Source organism: Bos grunniens, chromosome 21 (genome assembly GCF_055505025.1).
Source record: "Bos grunniens cultivar Pamir isolate PY7600 chromosome 21, Bosgru_T2T1.0, whole genome shotgun sequence".
NCBI lineage: Eukaryota > Metazoa > Chordata > Mammalia > Artiodactyla > Bovidae > Bos > Bos grunniens.
In genome coordinates, this window is record NC_141185.1 from 22,603,200 (window position 1) to 22,618,515 (window position 15,316).

The 15,316-nt window shown below is 38.2% G+C and overlaps 1 protein-coding gene across 2 annotated transcripts in view; it reads right to left on the reverse strand.

The window, feature by feature from the left end:
- TTC6 (tetratricopeptide repeat domain 6) overlaps window positions 1-15,316 on the reverse strand; it is a 215,175-nt gene that overhangs the window by 43,035 nt on the left and 156,824 nt on the right. The window contains exons 17-21 of one of the 2 annotated variants that reach the window (XM_086363463.1): window positions 14,969-15,089; window positions 13,418-13,568; window positions 10,555-10,637; window positions 9,571-9,647; window positions 8,762-8,922 (exon numbers count right to left, since the gene is read on the reverse strand). In XM_086363463.1, the coding sequence (XP_086219589.1) occupies window positions 8,762-8,922; window positions 9,571-9,647; window positions 10,555-10,637; window positions 13,418-13,568; window positions 14,969-15,089 (593 nt within the window). The remainder of the gene's footprint in view (window positions 1-8,761; window positions 8,923-9,570; window positions 9,648-10,554; window positions 10,638-13,417; window positions 13,569-14,968; window positions 15,090-15,316) is intronic. The other variant, XM_086363462.1, reaches the window with a different exon arrangement.

The window sequence follows — 15,316 nt, forward strand, 5'->3', positions numbered from 1 at the left end:
TTATTTTGTTCTGCTGTGCTCTCAAGGAGGTTCCATTGACACGAGAGAATAAACTAACATCAAAAATTACCCATTTAAACTATTCCGCCAAAAGAGTTGAAATTCATTAATGACAAAAATTCAATTTCCCAGATAAAGACAGCTTTTCATAATTAGTGACTCTGTGTATTAATCCATATAGAAACGCAGATGCTTATGACTCTTTAGCCCACTTAATGACATGAAATTGCTACAGAAACAATGAGGTTTAACTTGTATATGCAGTGTCCTTTGTACCCACCCTTGGTTTCTGCCACATATTTACAGTCCATCTCAACATTCAGTGGCTCAGCTGGTAAAGAATCTGCCTGCAAAGAGGGAAGACCTGGGTATGATCCCTGGGTTGGGAAGATCCCCTGGAGAAGGTAACAGCTATCCACCAGTATTCTGGCCTGGAGAATTCCATGGACTGTATAGTTCATGGGGTCGTAAAGAGTCGGACATGACTGAGAGACTTTCAACATTAAACACAAGACCTTGCTACAGAAAAAACACCAATCAACTTCTCAGTTTCCCTCCTTTTTAATTTTCAAAGTCCCTCTATCTTCTTCATTTCCATCTCTTTCTCTCCTGCCTTTGGATGGTTTCTTCTTCTCAGAGCTAACTCCTTAAGCTGTGCCTTTGACCCCAACTCCATCCCCATAGAAGCCTGCCAGTTCCTTCCACTTTTGAATCTCTGCCCCTCCATTGTCTCCTTGACTCCCTACAGTCTTCCATCACATTTACTTTAAAATGAACATATCTTCACTTCCTCCTGCTTTCTCCTTCAGCTGATGTCCCACCTCTCTTTCCTTCACTACTATAGAAAGTAGTAGTCATCCTCGCAAGGTTTGCAGGGAAGGCATATTTACATTCTAAACACAATGCTCTGGGGGTAAAAACTTTGAAGAGTTATAAGACTATTATACTAAGTCAAGCAAACTAAAAATATGTTCTGAATTAGGACTAATGACCAGAGAAATAGAGAAAGGAAGTGGATTTGAGAGACATATTTAGAAAGCAGAACCAAGAGAACATGACTATTGATTTGGTATAAAGCGCAAACAAAAGTCACCTAAGATTTCTAGCAGAACAATGTCAGGGAGGCAGAGAGGTTAAAGGAAATTTAGGGTTATTCCCAAGAAGGAATTCAATATCATAAAGGTGTCAATTATTCCTAAAATAACCTAGAGAGTCAATGCAATTCAGTCAAAATTCCAGCAGGATTTCCTGTTGCTGTTGTTTTTATTGAGGCATAGTGGCAACCCACTACAGTACTCTTGCCTGGAAAATCCCACAGACAGGAGCCTGGAGGGTTACAGTTCATGTGATCACAAAGAGTCAGACACAACTGAACGACTGAGCATGGATATTTACAATAGTGTTAGTTTCTGCTGTACAAAGAAGTGAATCAGCTATATGCATACAAATATCCTTCCGTCTTGGATCTCTCTCCCTCCCACCCCATCCCACCCATCTGGGTCACCTTAGAGCACTGAGCTGAGCACCCTGTGCTATACAGCAGGTTCCCACTAGGGTTTTTAATGACTCTTGACAAGCTGAATTTTAAATGTGTATGTTAGAGTAAAGGCTAAAAAATAACCAGGGATTTTCTGAAAAAATATGGTGTGATGACTTGCTCTACCAGATGTCAAAAATTACAATAAAGCAACAGTAATTAAGACATTGTATTATTAAGCCAGGGGTAGAAATATTGACCAAAGGAACAGAATAGAAAGCCCAAAATCAGTCCCGCACATACATGAAAAGCTACAACAGGACAGATGTACTACTTAAATCTTTGATTGAGGAGAACACTTCAGTAAATGATACTGGAACATCTGAGTAACCATATGGGGAAAACTGAAATTTTATCAATATCTCACATTCAAAAATATCTATTTAAGGTAGAGAGAGATCTTAAACTAGACAAGGGAATGGCAAACCACTTCAGTATTCTTGCCTTGAGAACCCCATGAACAGTATGAAAAGGCAAAAATATATGACACTGAAAGATGAACTCCCCAGCTCAGTAGGTGCCCAATATGCTACTGGAGAAGAGTGGAGAAATAACTCCAGAAAGCATGAAGAGATGGAGCCAAAGCAAAAACAACACCCTCTGGTCAAAGAAGTAAAGTCCAATGCTGTAAAGAACAATATTGCATAGAAATGTTAGGTCCGTGAATCAAGGTAAATGGGAAGTAGTCAAACAGGAGATGGCAAGAGTGAATATCGACATTTTAGGAATCAGTGAACTAAAATGGACTGGAATGGTCGAATTTAACTCAGAGGACCATTACATCTACTATTGTGGCCAAGATTCCTTTAGAAGAAATGGAGTAGCCATCATAGTCAATAAAAGAGTCCAAAATGCAGTACCTGGATGCAATCTCAAAAAGGACAGAATGGTCTCTGTTTGTTCCAAGGCAAACCATTCAATATCACAGTAATCCAAGTCTATGCCCCAACCAGTAATGCTGAAGAAGCTGAAGTTGAATGGTTCTATAAAGACTAACAAGATCTTTTAGAACAAACACCAAAAAAAGATATCCTTTTCATCATAGGGGAATGGAATTCAAAAGTACAAAGTCAAGAGATACCTGGAGTAACAGGAAATTTGGCCTTGGAATACAAAATGAACCACGGCAAAGGCCAGTGGAGTTTTGTCAAGAGAACACACTGGTCATAGCAAACACCCTCTTCCAACAACACAAGAGATGACTCTACAAATGAACATCACCAGATGGTCAACACCGAAATCAGATTGATTATATTCTTTGCAGCCAAAGATGGAGAAGCTCTATACAGTCAGCAAAAACAAGACCAGGAGCTGATGGTAGCTCAGATCATGAACTCCTTACTGCCAAATTCAGACTTAAATTGAAGAAAGCAGGGAAAACCATTAGACCATTCAGGTATGACCTAAATCAAACCCCTTATGATTATACAGTGGAAGTGACAAATAGATTCAAGGGATGAGATCTAATAGACAGAGTGCATGAAGAACTAGGGACGGAGGTTCATGACTTTGTACAGGAGGTAGTGATCAAGATCAACCCCAAGAAAAAGAAATGCAAAAAGGCAAAATGGTTGTCTGAGGAGGCCTTACAAATAGCTGAGAAGAGACGTGGAAGGCAAACGAGAAAAGGAAAGATATAAGCATCAGAATGCAGAGTTCCAAAGAATAGCAAGGAGAGATAAGAAAGCCTTCCTCAGTGATCAATGCAAAGAAATAGAGGAAAACAATAGAATGCGAAACTAGACATTTCTTCAAGAAAATTAGATACGAAGGGAAATTTTCATGCAAATATGGACTCAATTAAGGACAGAAATGGTATGGACCTAACAGAAGCAGAAGATATTAAGAAGAGGTGGCAAGAATACACAGAAGAACTGTACAAAAAAGATCTTCACAACCCAGATAATCGCGATGGTGTGATCACTCACCTAGAGCCAGACATCCTGGAATGTGAACTCAAGTGGGCCTTAGGAAGCATCACTACGAACAAAGCCTAGTGGAGGTGATAGAATTCCAATTGAGCTATTTCAAATTCTAAAAGATGATGCTGTGAAAGTGCTGCACTCAATATGCCAGCAAATTTGGAAAACTCAGCAGTGCGCACAAGGACTAGAAAAGGTCAGTTTTCATTCCAATCCCAAAGAAAGGCAATGCCAAAGAATGCTCAAACTACTGCACAATTGCACTCATCTCACACGCTAGTAAAGTAATGCTCAAAATTCTCAAAGCCAGGCTTCAACAGTACATGAAACATGAACTTCCAAGTACTTCAAGCTGGATTTAGAAAAGGTAGAGGAACCAGAGAGCAAATGCCAACATCCATTAGATCATCCAGAAAGCAAGGGAGTTGCAGAAAAACATCTACCTCTGCTTTATTGACTATGCCAAAGACTTTGACTATGTATATCATAACAAACTCTGGAAAATTCTTCAAGAGATGGGAATACCAGACCACCTTACCTGCCTCCTGAGAAATCTGTATGCAGGTCAAGAAGAAACAGTTAGAACCAGAGATTGAACAACAGATTGGTTCCAAATTGGGAAAGGAGTACATAAAGGCTGTATATTGTCACCCTACTTATTTAACTTATATGCAGAGTACCTCATGTGAAATGCCCAGTCTGGATGAAGCACAAGCTGGAATCAAGATTGCTAGGAGAAATATCAATAACCTCAGATATGCAGATGATGGCTGCATGGCACAGGAGTGGCAGCTGCGTGGTGCAGGAGCTACCCCACGTCCAAGGCCAGGAGCTGCGGCCGTGAGGAGATACGCCATATTGAAGGTAAGGAGTAGCGGCTGCGCTTTCCTGGAGCAGCCGTGAAGAGATACCCCATGTCCAACGTAGTAAGAGAAACACAAGTAAGATGGCAGGTGCTGAGAGAGGGCACCAGAGGGCTGATAGACTGAAACCACAATCAAAGACAACTAGCCAATCTGATCACATGGACCACAGCCTTGTCTAACTCAATGAAACTAAGCCATGTCCGGTTGGGTCACACAAGACGGACAGGTCATGGTGGGGAGGTCTGATAGAATGTGGTCCACTGGAGAAGGGAATGGCAAACCACTTCAGTATTCTTGCTTTGAGAACCCCATGAACAGTATGAGAAGGCAAAGAGAGAGGACACCAAAAGGTGAACTCCCTAGGTCGGTAGGTGCCCAATAGGCTACTGGAGATGAGTGGAGACATAACTCCAGAAAGAATGAAGGGATGGAGCCAAAGCAAAAACAACACCCAGTTGTGGATGGGACTGGTGATAGAAGCAAGGTCTGATGCTGTAAAGAGCAACATTGCATAGGAAACTGGAATGTCAGGTCCATGAATCAAGGTAAATGGGAAGTGATCAAACAGGAGACAGCAAGAGTGAACGTCGACATTCTAGGAATCAGCAAACTAAGATGGACTTGAATGGGTGAATTTACCTCAGATCAGGAATCCCTTAGAAGAAATGGAGTAGCCATCATAGTCAACAAGAGTCCAAAATGCAGTACTTGGATGCAATCTCAAAAACGACAGAATGATTTCTGTTCATTTCCAAGGCAAACCATTCAACATCATGGTAATCCAAGTCTATGTGCCGAACAGTAACGCTGAAGAAGCTGAAGTTAAGCGGTTCTATGAAGACCTACAAGACCTTTTAGAACTAAACCCAAAAAGTACATCAAGGCTGTATATCCTTTTCATTATAGGGGACTGGAATGCAAAAGTAGGAAAGGCAAATTTGGCCTTGGAATACAGAATGAAGAAGGCAAAGGCTAATAGAGTTTTGCCAAGAGAACGCACTGGTCATAGCAAACACCCTCTTCCAACAACACAAGAGAAAACTCTATACATGGACATCACCACCAACACCAAAATAAGACTGATCATATTCTCTGCAGCCAAAGATGGAGAAGCTTTATACAGTCAGCAAAAACAAGACCGGGAGCTGACTGTGGCTCTGATCATGAACTCCTTATTGCCAAATTCAGACTTAAATTGAAGAAAGTAGGAAAAACCACTAGACTATTCAGGTATGACCTAAATCTAATCCCTTATGATTATACAGTGGAAGTGAGAAATAGATATAAGGGACTAGATCTGATAGACAGAGTGCTTGATGAACTATGAACGGAAGTTCGTGACATTGTAGAGGAGACAGGGAGCAAAACCGTTCCCAAGAAAAAGAAATGGAATAAAGCAAAATGGAAGTCTGAGGAGGCCTTACAAATAGCTGTGAAAAGAAGAGAAGCGAAAAGCAAAGGAGAAAAAGAAAGATATTCCCATTTGAATGCAGAGTTCCAAAGAATAACAAGGAGCAATAAGAAAGCCTTCCTCAGCTATCAATGCAAAGAAACAGAGGAAAACAATAGAATGGGAAAGACTAGAGATATCTTCAAGAAAATTAGAGATACCAAGGGAATATTTCATGCAAAGATGGGCTCAATAAAGGACAGAAATGGTATGGATCTGACAGAAGCAGAAGACATTAACAAGAGGTGGCAAGAATACACAGAAGAATTGTACAAAAAAGATCTTCACGACCCAGATATCACAATGGTGTGATCACTCACCTAGAGCCAGACATCCTGTGGGCCTTAGAAAGCATCACTACGAACAAAGCTAGTGGAGGTGATGGAATTCCAATTGAGCTATTTCAAATTCTAAAAGATGATGCTGTGAAAGTGCTGCACTCAATATGCCAGCAAATTTGGAAAACTCAGCAGTGGCCACAGGACCGGAAAAGGTCAGTTTTCATACCAATCCCAAAGAAAGGCAATGTCAAAGAATGCTCAAACTACTGCACAATTGCACTCATCTCACACGCTAGTAAAATAATGCTCAAAATTCTCAAAGCCAGGCTTCAGCAATATGTGAACCATGAACTTCCAGATGTTCAAGCTGGTTTTAGAAAAGGCAGAGGAACCAGAGTTCAAATTGCCAACATCTGCTGGATTATCAGAAAAGCAAGAGAGTTCCAGAAAAACATCTATTTCTGCTTTACTGACTATGCCAAAGCCTTTGACTGTGTGGATCACAATAAACTGTGGAAAATTCTGAAAGAGATGGGAGTACCAGACTACCTGACCTGCCTCTTGATAAACCTACATGCAGGTCAGGAAGCAACAGTTAGAACTGGACATGGAACTACAGGCTGGTTCCAGATAGGAAAAGGAGTACGTCAAGGCTGTATATTGTTAACCTGTTTATTTAACTTATATGCAGAGTACCTCATGCAAAATGCCCAGTCTGGATGAAGCAAAAGCTGGAGTCAAGATTGCCAGGAGAAATATCAATAACCTCAGATACGCAGATGACACCACTCTTATGGCAGAAAGTGAAGAAGAACAAAAGAGCCTCTTGATGAAAGTGAAAGAGGAGAGTGAAGAAGTTGGCTTAAAGGTCAACATTCAGAAAACTAAGATCATGGCATCTGGTCCCATCACTTCATGGCAACTAGATGGAGAAATAATGGAAACAGTGAGAGACTTTATTTTGGGGGGCTCCAAAATCACTGCAGACGGTAACTGCAGCCATGAAATTCAAAGACACTTGCTCCTTGGAAGAAAAGCTATGACTATCCTAGACTGAATATTAAAAAGCAGAGTCATTACTTTACCAACCAAGGTCTTTTTAGTCATAGCTATGGCTTTTCCAGTAGTCATGTATGAATGTGAGAGGTGGATTATAAGGAAAGCTGAATGTTGAAGAATTGATGCTTTTGAACTGAGGTGTTTGAGAAGACTCTTGAGAATCCCTTGGACTGCAAGGAGATTGAACCAGTCAATCCTTAAAGGAAATCAGTCCTGAATATCCATTGGAAGGACTGATGCTGAAGCTGAAACTCCAATATTTTGGCCAGCTGATGCAAAGAACTGACTCATTAGAAAAGAGCCTGATGCTGGCAAAGATTGAAGGCAGGAGGAGAAGGGGACAACAGAGGATGAGATGATTGGATGGCATCACCTATTTGTTGGACTTGAATTTGAGCAACCTCCAGGAGTTGGCCAGGGAGGCCTGATGTGCTGCAGTCCATGGGGTCCCAAAGAGTCGGACACAACTGCGTGACTGAACTGAACTGAACTGAGATCTTAAATTTGAAAAGCAAAACTTTTAAACTCTTAGAAGAAAATACTGGGAAATCGCTTACAACCCTGGTGTAGAAAGGGAATTTTTAAACAAGAAATTTGTTTAATATTTTGTATTTATTTATCTGACTGTGTCAGGTTGTGGCATTTGGGATCTAGTTAGTTGACCAGGAATCGAACCCAGCCCCCCTGCATTGGGAGCACAGAGTCTTAGCCACTGGATTACCAGGAAAGTCCAAACAAGAATTTTTTTAAGGGTGTGATAATGAAACAAAAAGTAGATAGTCAACTACATTAAAATTAAGATCCTCTGCTCATTAAAAGACATCATAAAGAAAATTTAAAAAGCAGGCACAAATTTTAAGAGAATATATGACACACATGCCACCAACCAAGGATTCATACACAGAACTTATTTTTTTCAGTGCCAAAAATCAACATGAACAAGACAAACAAAAATGTGTACAGGAAATGGATAGAACAGGAAATGTGAGTGGCTATTAACCTATAAAATGACACCTCAACTTTCGCTCAAACTGAAAAATGTGAATTAAGACCATAGACAGTTTTATGCACCAAATTGACAAAAATAAAGTTGACAATACCAGTTATCATAAGATGGAGATAAGCAATAACACTCATACACCACAGGTACAAGAATAAATTGGTAGAAGCCTATGGAACGATGTGCCATTTTTTTGAAAGTCAAACATTTATATCCTCTGCTGCTGCTGCAAAGTCACATCAGTCGTTTCCGTGCGACCCCATAGAAGGCCTCCCACCAGGCTCCCCCGTCCCTGGGATTCTCCAGGCAAGAACACTGGAGTGGGTTGCCATTTCCTTCTCCAATGCATGGAAGTGAAAAGTGAAAGTGAAGTCACTCAGCCGTGTCCGACTCCTAGTGACCCCATGGACTGCATCCTCTATGTTCCAGCAATGTTAACAGAAGACATGAAAAAGAATGCTTATAGCAACCTTATTCTTAAGAGGAAAAAAAAAAAAAAGGAATAACCTAAATGTTAATTAACAGAAGAATCAATAAATGAATGGCATGATTGTTTTGTTAAAAAATGTATATATAAGCTGTAATTCTAAGCACAATATAAAAATCCATTAACGGGTTTAGTAAACATTACTGAAACATTTTTTACCTTGTTTCTCTTGGCCTTCATTTGAGCTTTTGCTAATAGAGTACACATGGGGACATCAGGCTTATTCAACGTGATCCCATCCAAGACCTGAATGGCCTTGTCATGGTTCTCACAAAATGAATAAATGAGTGCCTGCTGTATAGGACTCAACTCAATGAGACCTGAAAGGAAAAGAAAGTTTATCAATAACTTTGCCAAGTATCTAGACTTCGAGATAATTGTTTTTAGGCAGTCAAGCAATTCAATATTCTGTTTTTTCAATATGAATTTAATAAATCAATATGATACTAAAATCTATTTATTATCAATAAACAGTAAGACATTCCAATTACAAACAAAAAAATAATAGTGAAAGCTTGATATAGCCTTTAATAATCTCGGGGCTTTGCAGGTGGTAAAGAATCCACCTGCCAATGCAGGAGACACAAGAGATGTGGATTCGATCCCTGGGACAGAAAGATCCCCTGGAGTAGGAAATGGCACCCATTCCAGTATTCTTACCTGGAAAATTCCATAAACAGAAGAGCCTGATGGGCTACGGTTCATGGGGTTGCAAAGAATCAAACATGACTGAGCACACACACACACACACACATAATAATCTCTCACAAAACTCACCAGGTTATGAAGCATTTTACAAATTGATTATATACATGCAAAATTGATGTTTTAAAGTTTCAAAATCCAACTCTGACTTTCAAGTGCACTCTTCGTGCTAGCTATACATAGCTATAGCAAATAGTATAAAAAGATTAAAGAAGTATTTTAAAATTAAGGCAATGTTATAATTTTGCATTGATTATATTTACCTTTGTTCAGTTCTGCTACTTGATAAATAGTGAACTTTGCAAGATCATAGCATCTCATCCTAAGAAGATACTGTCCTCTGGAAGAAATAACATTCTTTAAATCTAAGCAGTTAAAAATAATCAGTATTTTTCTAAAATAAAGATTTTTATATTACTTAAGATCTTAAATTACGTTTATTTACACTTACATATATATGACAAAAACTGTGAAATTTATGAATATTTGTGTAAGTCTAAGTAAGCCAATTAGCATGGGGATGTGAGAACAATACAATTTAGCAAATGTGAACCTGAAAGGAAAATATTCAAGTCTTTTTTTAATCAGTATTTAAAATGTTACACTCTGCTGCTGAGAAATTTTAAAGCTAAACACAGGTCAAGGGGACATAAAAAGGGAGAAGTATTTACATAAATTGTTAAAATACGGTTCAAGAGTTAAAACACAAAGCAAGTTCTTATCAGAAAGCACTGTTAGAGTCCATTTTCCCACATCTGTAAATCCACTTTCCATGTTAGTAATTACATTTTTGGTAGTGATAACTCATAATTTGCAATGGATCCTTTCATAGCAAACTCTACTGGGTCTGAAATACAGTTCAAAGTATCATGGTTTTTTTTTTTCACCGAATTATCCGAGGTTTATACTTGGTACCTCTGCAGACACAATCAAAATATATTGCCTCACTTTCATGAGATCTGGGGTAACTATCTAACCAGTAATCTAGAGAAGCCTCAAAGAACTTAAACAGGAGATAGTTGTTTTGAAACAAGAATAGAACAAAGGGAAAGATCTGCTTATTACCTAAATTATCTTAAAATTCAACAAAAACAGTAACTATATTTGACTTGCTGGTTGGGAGATGGCCATTTCTGGGAGATTAAATGTAAGACAAAGAGGTCAGGAGGATCAAGAAAGAACTAAGGATTCCCACAGCTAGCTCAGATTCTGTTATCCCAAGAAGAATTCTGCTTCTATGCTCATACCTTATTATATATAATTGGATTCCATCTGGCTGAAGGTGGATAGCATAAGATAACTCTCTTACTGCCTTTTTCAGTTTGTGCAACTGTTGAGAGATAAACAGAAATTTAGCTCATAAGAATACTAATTGCTTCCTTTCTGATATTTATTTCCTCCCATTCTTCAATACAGAAATTGTGCAGGAATTCCTCAATGAACATGGGATACCGTGAAGTAAAAAAAAAACAAAAAGATGCTAAGTCTTCTGGTTTTTTAAATTATCTTTAAGTTTGAAGAATGATTACACAGACCCACACAGTTTTAGATAAATATGATTATATCATGTATTCTAGTTTCTTTCATTTAGCTTTTTCTCTAGCTTTTCAGTTTTTCTCCCTCAACCACAGCATCTTTTACACCAAACATTACTCATGTTAATAAAGTAGATAGCAAAGGAAGGTAAAATAAAAAGTCAATTCCACTTAAAAATAAGAGAGGAAAAACAAGCTTGCACTTAAAGGGTAAAATGAATGAGTGAAACAAAATACAATGATGAATAAGATATGTTTTAAAATCAATATACAATGAAAAGTAAACATTGATTCTTATCTTAATACAGGTTACATGGCATAATCTGGATTTGTACAAATTTTTACAATTTTTCAGTTCAGTTCAGTTGCTCAGTCGTGTCCAGCTCTTTGCGATCCCATGAACCGCAGCAGGCCAGGCCTCCCTGCCCATCACCAACTCCCAGAGTATACCCAAACTCATGTCCTTTGAGTCAGGGACGCCATTCAACCATCTCGTCCTCCGTCATCCCCTTCTCCTCCCGCCTTCAGTCTCTCCCAGCATTAGGTATGTTACAAAAGGAGGGACGAAACAGATTCCAGCAAAATGAACCTGGGACAACAAATGACTCCTCTTACTACGCTGACATGTTGACCCAAATTTATTTGTACACGGGAGTATTCATACAGGGTGGGTCACGTCAAAAGAGGGAATTCAAAAGGAAGGAGTTTGAGATGTGTTTAATTGTGCAACTTCCGGCCTGCTGCTTCTCTGACTGACCAGGTTGGTGTAATTAATAAACCACCTCGTCATATATTTGCATTGCTCCACCTGGTTCCAACAATGGACATATCTGCTGCTGCTGCTGCTGCTAAGTCGCTTCAGTCGTGTCCAACTCTGTGCGACCCCATGGCTGCCTGGAGAAGTTCAATCCCAGGAAAGTTTGTAAAGGCCAGAGAATGAGCCTCCACCCTGACTGGGAATGATGGAGGCTCATTCTCTGGTCTTTACAAACTTTCCTGGGATTGAACTTCTCCAGGCAGCATGAAATTAGATTTACCCTCGAGGCTGAATCCACAGTGTAGGCAAAGGTATTCTTCTACATACATACAGAGGGTTTGATTTGTCACTGTTTCATCTACATGGGATCATACTGTACACACTTCATACTCTTCTAAATCTTGCTCTAGGGTATCTTGGAAATCCCTCTAAAACAGCTGCTATAGTCCTAATTATTCTTTTTATTGGCTACATAATGCTCTAGAGTGTGAATACAATGTAATTTACTCAAACGTTACTGTGAAGAAACATTTGCCCCCTCACAACAATAAGTCTCTGAATATATGTCCTTACACCTTGGTATTACGCTAGTGCTTTGGTTTCTAAGTATGCTCGGAGGAAACTTCTGCATAAGGCCTCAGCTCCATCTACAGGGAGTGATGGAGGGTCACTCTCCATCCCCATCCCTTCCCAAAGGGAAACTCTCCCTGGGGACAATGCCAAAATGGCCACAGGGTCATCCACCTCCACCATCGGGAAGGTAAGGACTCTTGAGTGGGACTGTAGTCACACTGAGTTCTGAGATGTTGACAATGAGAACAGAGCCTCTAGCAACCTCCCAATGGACATGTAGTGTGGGCAAGAAATAAACTTTGATTATTTTAAGATGGCGACTTTGAAGTTTTGTCTGCTGTTGCTGTTTTTCCATAGCATAACAGCCTATCTTGACTGAAACCTACATGAGGAAAGGACTTGGAGGAGATGAGGGCCAAAAGGTAATGAGAAGCCAGTTCACATGAACTCTTGCAGACCTTTGGCTTTTGCAGGATATTTGGCTTTTATGCTGAGCGCACAAGGGAAGCTATTGAAGGGTTCCAGGCAAAAAAAGTAAAGTAATCTGATTTATGTTTTAACAGGATCATTATGCTGTTGTTTTGAAAATCCATCAAAAAGGAATAAAGAACAGAAGCAGCAAGACCAGGAGGCTACTGCAATAACCAGTGAGAAATGACAGTATCTTGGACAGGGTGGTTAGTAGTGGAGCAGTAGAAAGGAATATCTGCTTTGAAAAGTAGACACAACCAGCTAACACTGTATATCTCTGGAAAGTCAAATTTGGTTGGAATCAGGAAGAACTTTTATTTACTGCATTGTTTGAATTTTACACTAAGCATACATTAGTTTCTTAATTTAAATAACTTGTAAAATTTAAACCAAATTTAAAGGAAAATGTGAATGATTTGGATCCCATCCAGTGCACAGATCCCATTCTAGAGAATAAGATTGCAAATGGTTTTTAATTTATTCTTATTTGCATACATATATTACATATATATATTGCTTTCATAATAAGAAAAAAAGGCATTATTTAAAGAAAATGAAAGACAGAAATTCACACCTCATCAGGAGAGGCTTTATAAGTGGGCTTTTCTAATTAACTGAATCTATTTAATACCTAATATGCATTGCTTATAAATGCACTAGAATCTGTAATTAGCTGAAAAAGAATACATAGATACATTTTAAATTATACTATTTAACAACTATTCAGAAATTAAAACTTTTTTTAAAAAATCAAGCATCTCAAACTTTAGATACCTTACTATAGGCTTCTGCTCGACAAATATAGCTTTGAATATACATAGGGTCATGTCTAATAGCCTCAGAAAAATATGAAGTGGCTTCAATGTAGTTATCCAGATGTAGCAGATATATGAGGCCAATATTTATATAGGCCAAAGTCATGGTTCTTTAAAAAAAAAAATGACAAAGCAAAATATTTTTAGACATTTTAACTATTCCAAATGTTCTCCAATTATAAATTAACTAATAAAATACATACAGCAATTTATTCAAGGGTTCATTCTCAGAGTTTTACTAAAGCAAAGTAAACCAATTAACTACTTTCTATTAAAAATTACAAACACCTTCATAAAATCCTTAATAAGGAATAAACATCTGTAGGATTTATCCTAGGAATAGATTTCCTAAAGTCTTCTTGATTCTTAACAATACTTCACTCTTTTTCACTTAATCTTGACTTATCTTGAATAACAAGCTTAGTTTTCCTCAAAAGCTTTTGCCTCAGTGTATGTTATCCTTGCCCTGAGAAAGGGTGTGGAACAACAAACAGCAAGGCTTAGGGTTAAAAATCCTCTCCACCGAGTTATTAACCCAGCTGCTTTTCTATATCAAATAAATACTGTTTTCCTCTCTTAGAATCAAACAATTTTCAATGTAGAACTTTAGAAATTGTGTTCCATGCCTCTATTTCAAAATGAAGAAACTACACATCTTTAGCCCAACTTTGTAGAAGTCCTGACCCTTTGTCTACTGCCCACTTTCTGGCTTTCTGCAACTGAAACTCACTTCTTTCCCTTCCTGACTCAAAAATATCCCAGAGAAAACCACTGCGGCCACTATGGAGCCATGCTCCATGACCTTCCTAAGTCAAGTTCCACATTTACCCCGAAGAGGCTCAGTAAGCAGTCTGTCGATGACACGAAAATGGCATAATTTGGTTACCTTTCTGACAACTTCCATTTTAACGAATGCTTCTTTGGAAAGAAGGGGAATTATTTAATTAAATTCTGTTTTTACAGTCTGGTTTTCTGACTAGCGTATATAACCTTCAGTCTGTTTCTTCCTGAACCTATATTCTAATGGTATTCGCTTTTTTCTTTTGCATTACTAAACAAAATGCAGTCAGAAGTTCTAAATAGAGGATTTCTTTCCATTGAGTCATATATTGTACATTGTAATGATATATCAAGCAGAATATTTTGCCATTATTTTAGAAATAGATGACAATTTTTCATGAACTTAACTTCAAAAAGTTCTAACCTGGTCATCCCCAAACTGCTCTTAATTACTGGTTGATTTTATTATCTATGAATATAAACTCCCCTCAAACCCATTCAACCCCTAAAATTTGCAGAAGCAGCTGAAGCAAACAGATGTTGAGAACAGTCCTTATTTTGGAAGTAATCTTATTTTTGAAAGTAGTATTATAATTTTAGGGTGACTTTATATTCATCTCATTTTTACAAAGCTACTAATGATGAGGGGAGAAAGCTTTTTCTTGCATTTTTGGTATTTTCTTAATTTTATACAAAAGTGAAATCAGTAAGAATGAAAAAGAAAACGTACCTTTCTAGAGAGATAACAGCTTCAAAGTCACAAATTGCTAGCAACCAAAATTTCAGATCTGCATAGAGTATGCCCCGATGTAGGAAACAACTAAGATTCTCATAGCCATCATTTATGAGAACTTAAAAATAAAGGTATATATCTTATTCAGGTTGTGAGCAAACATATCTGAGTTATATTTTACACTATACTCCTTCCTACAGATTATTCTTATTTTTTAACATTGTATAAAATAAAACATATCTATGGGTGTAATTCCTTAGTGAGTAAAAATAGTACTCACATATAAAAGTATATTTGTTTATAAATAACAATGTGATTATCCTGGTTCACAAATTCATTAGAGCT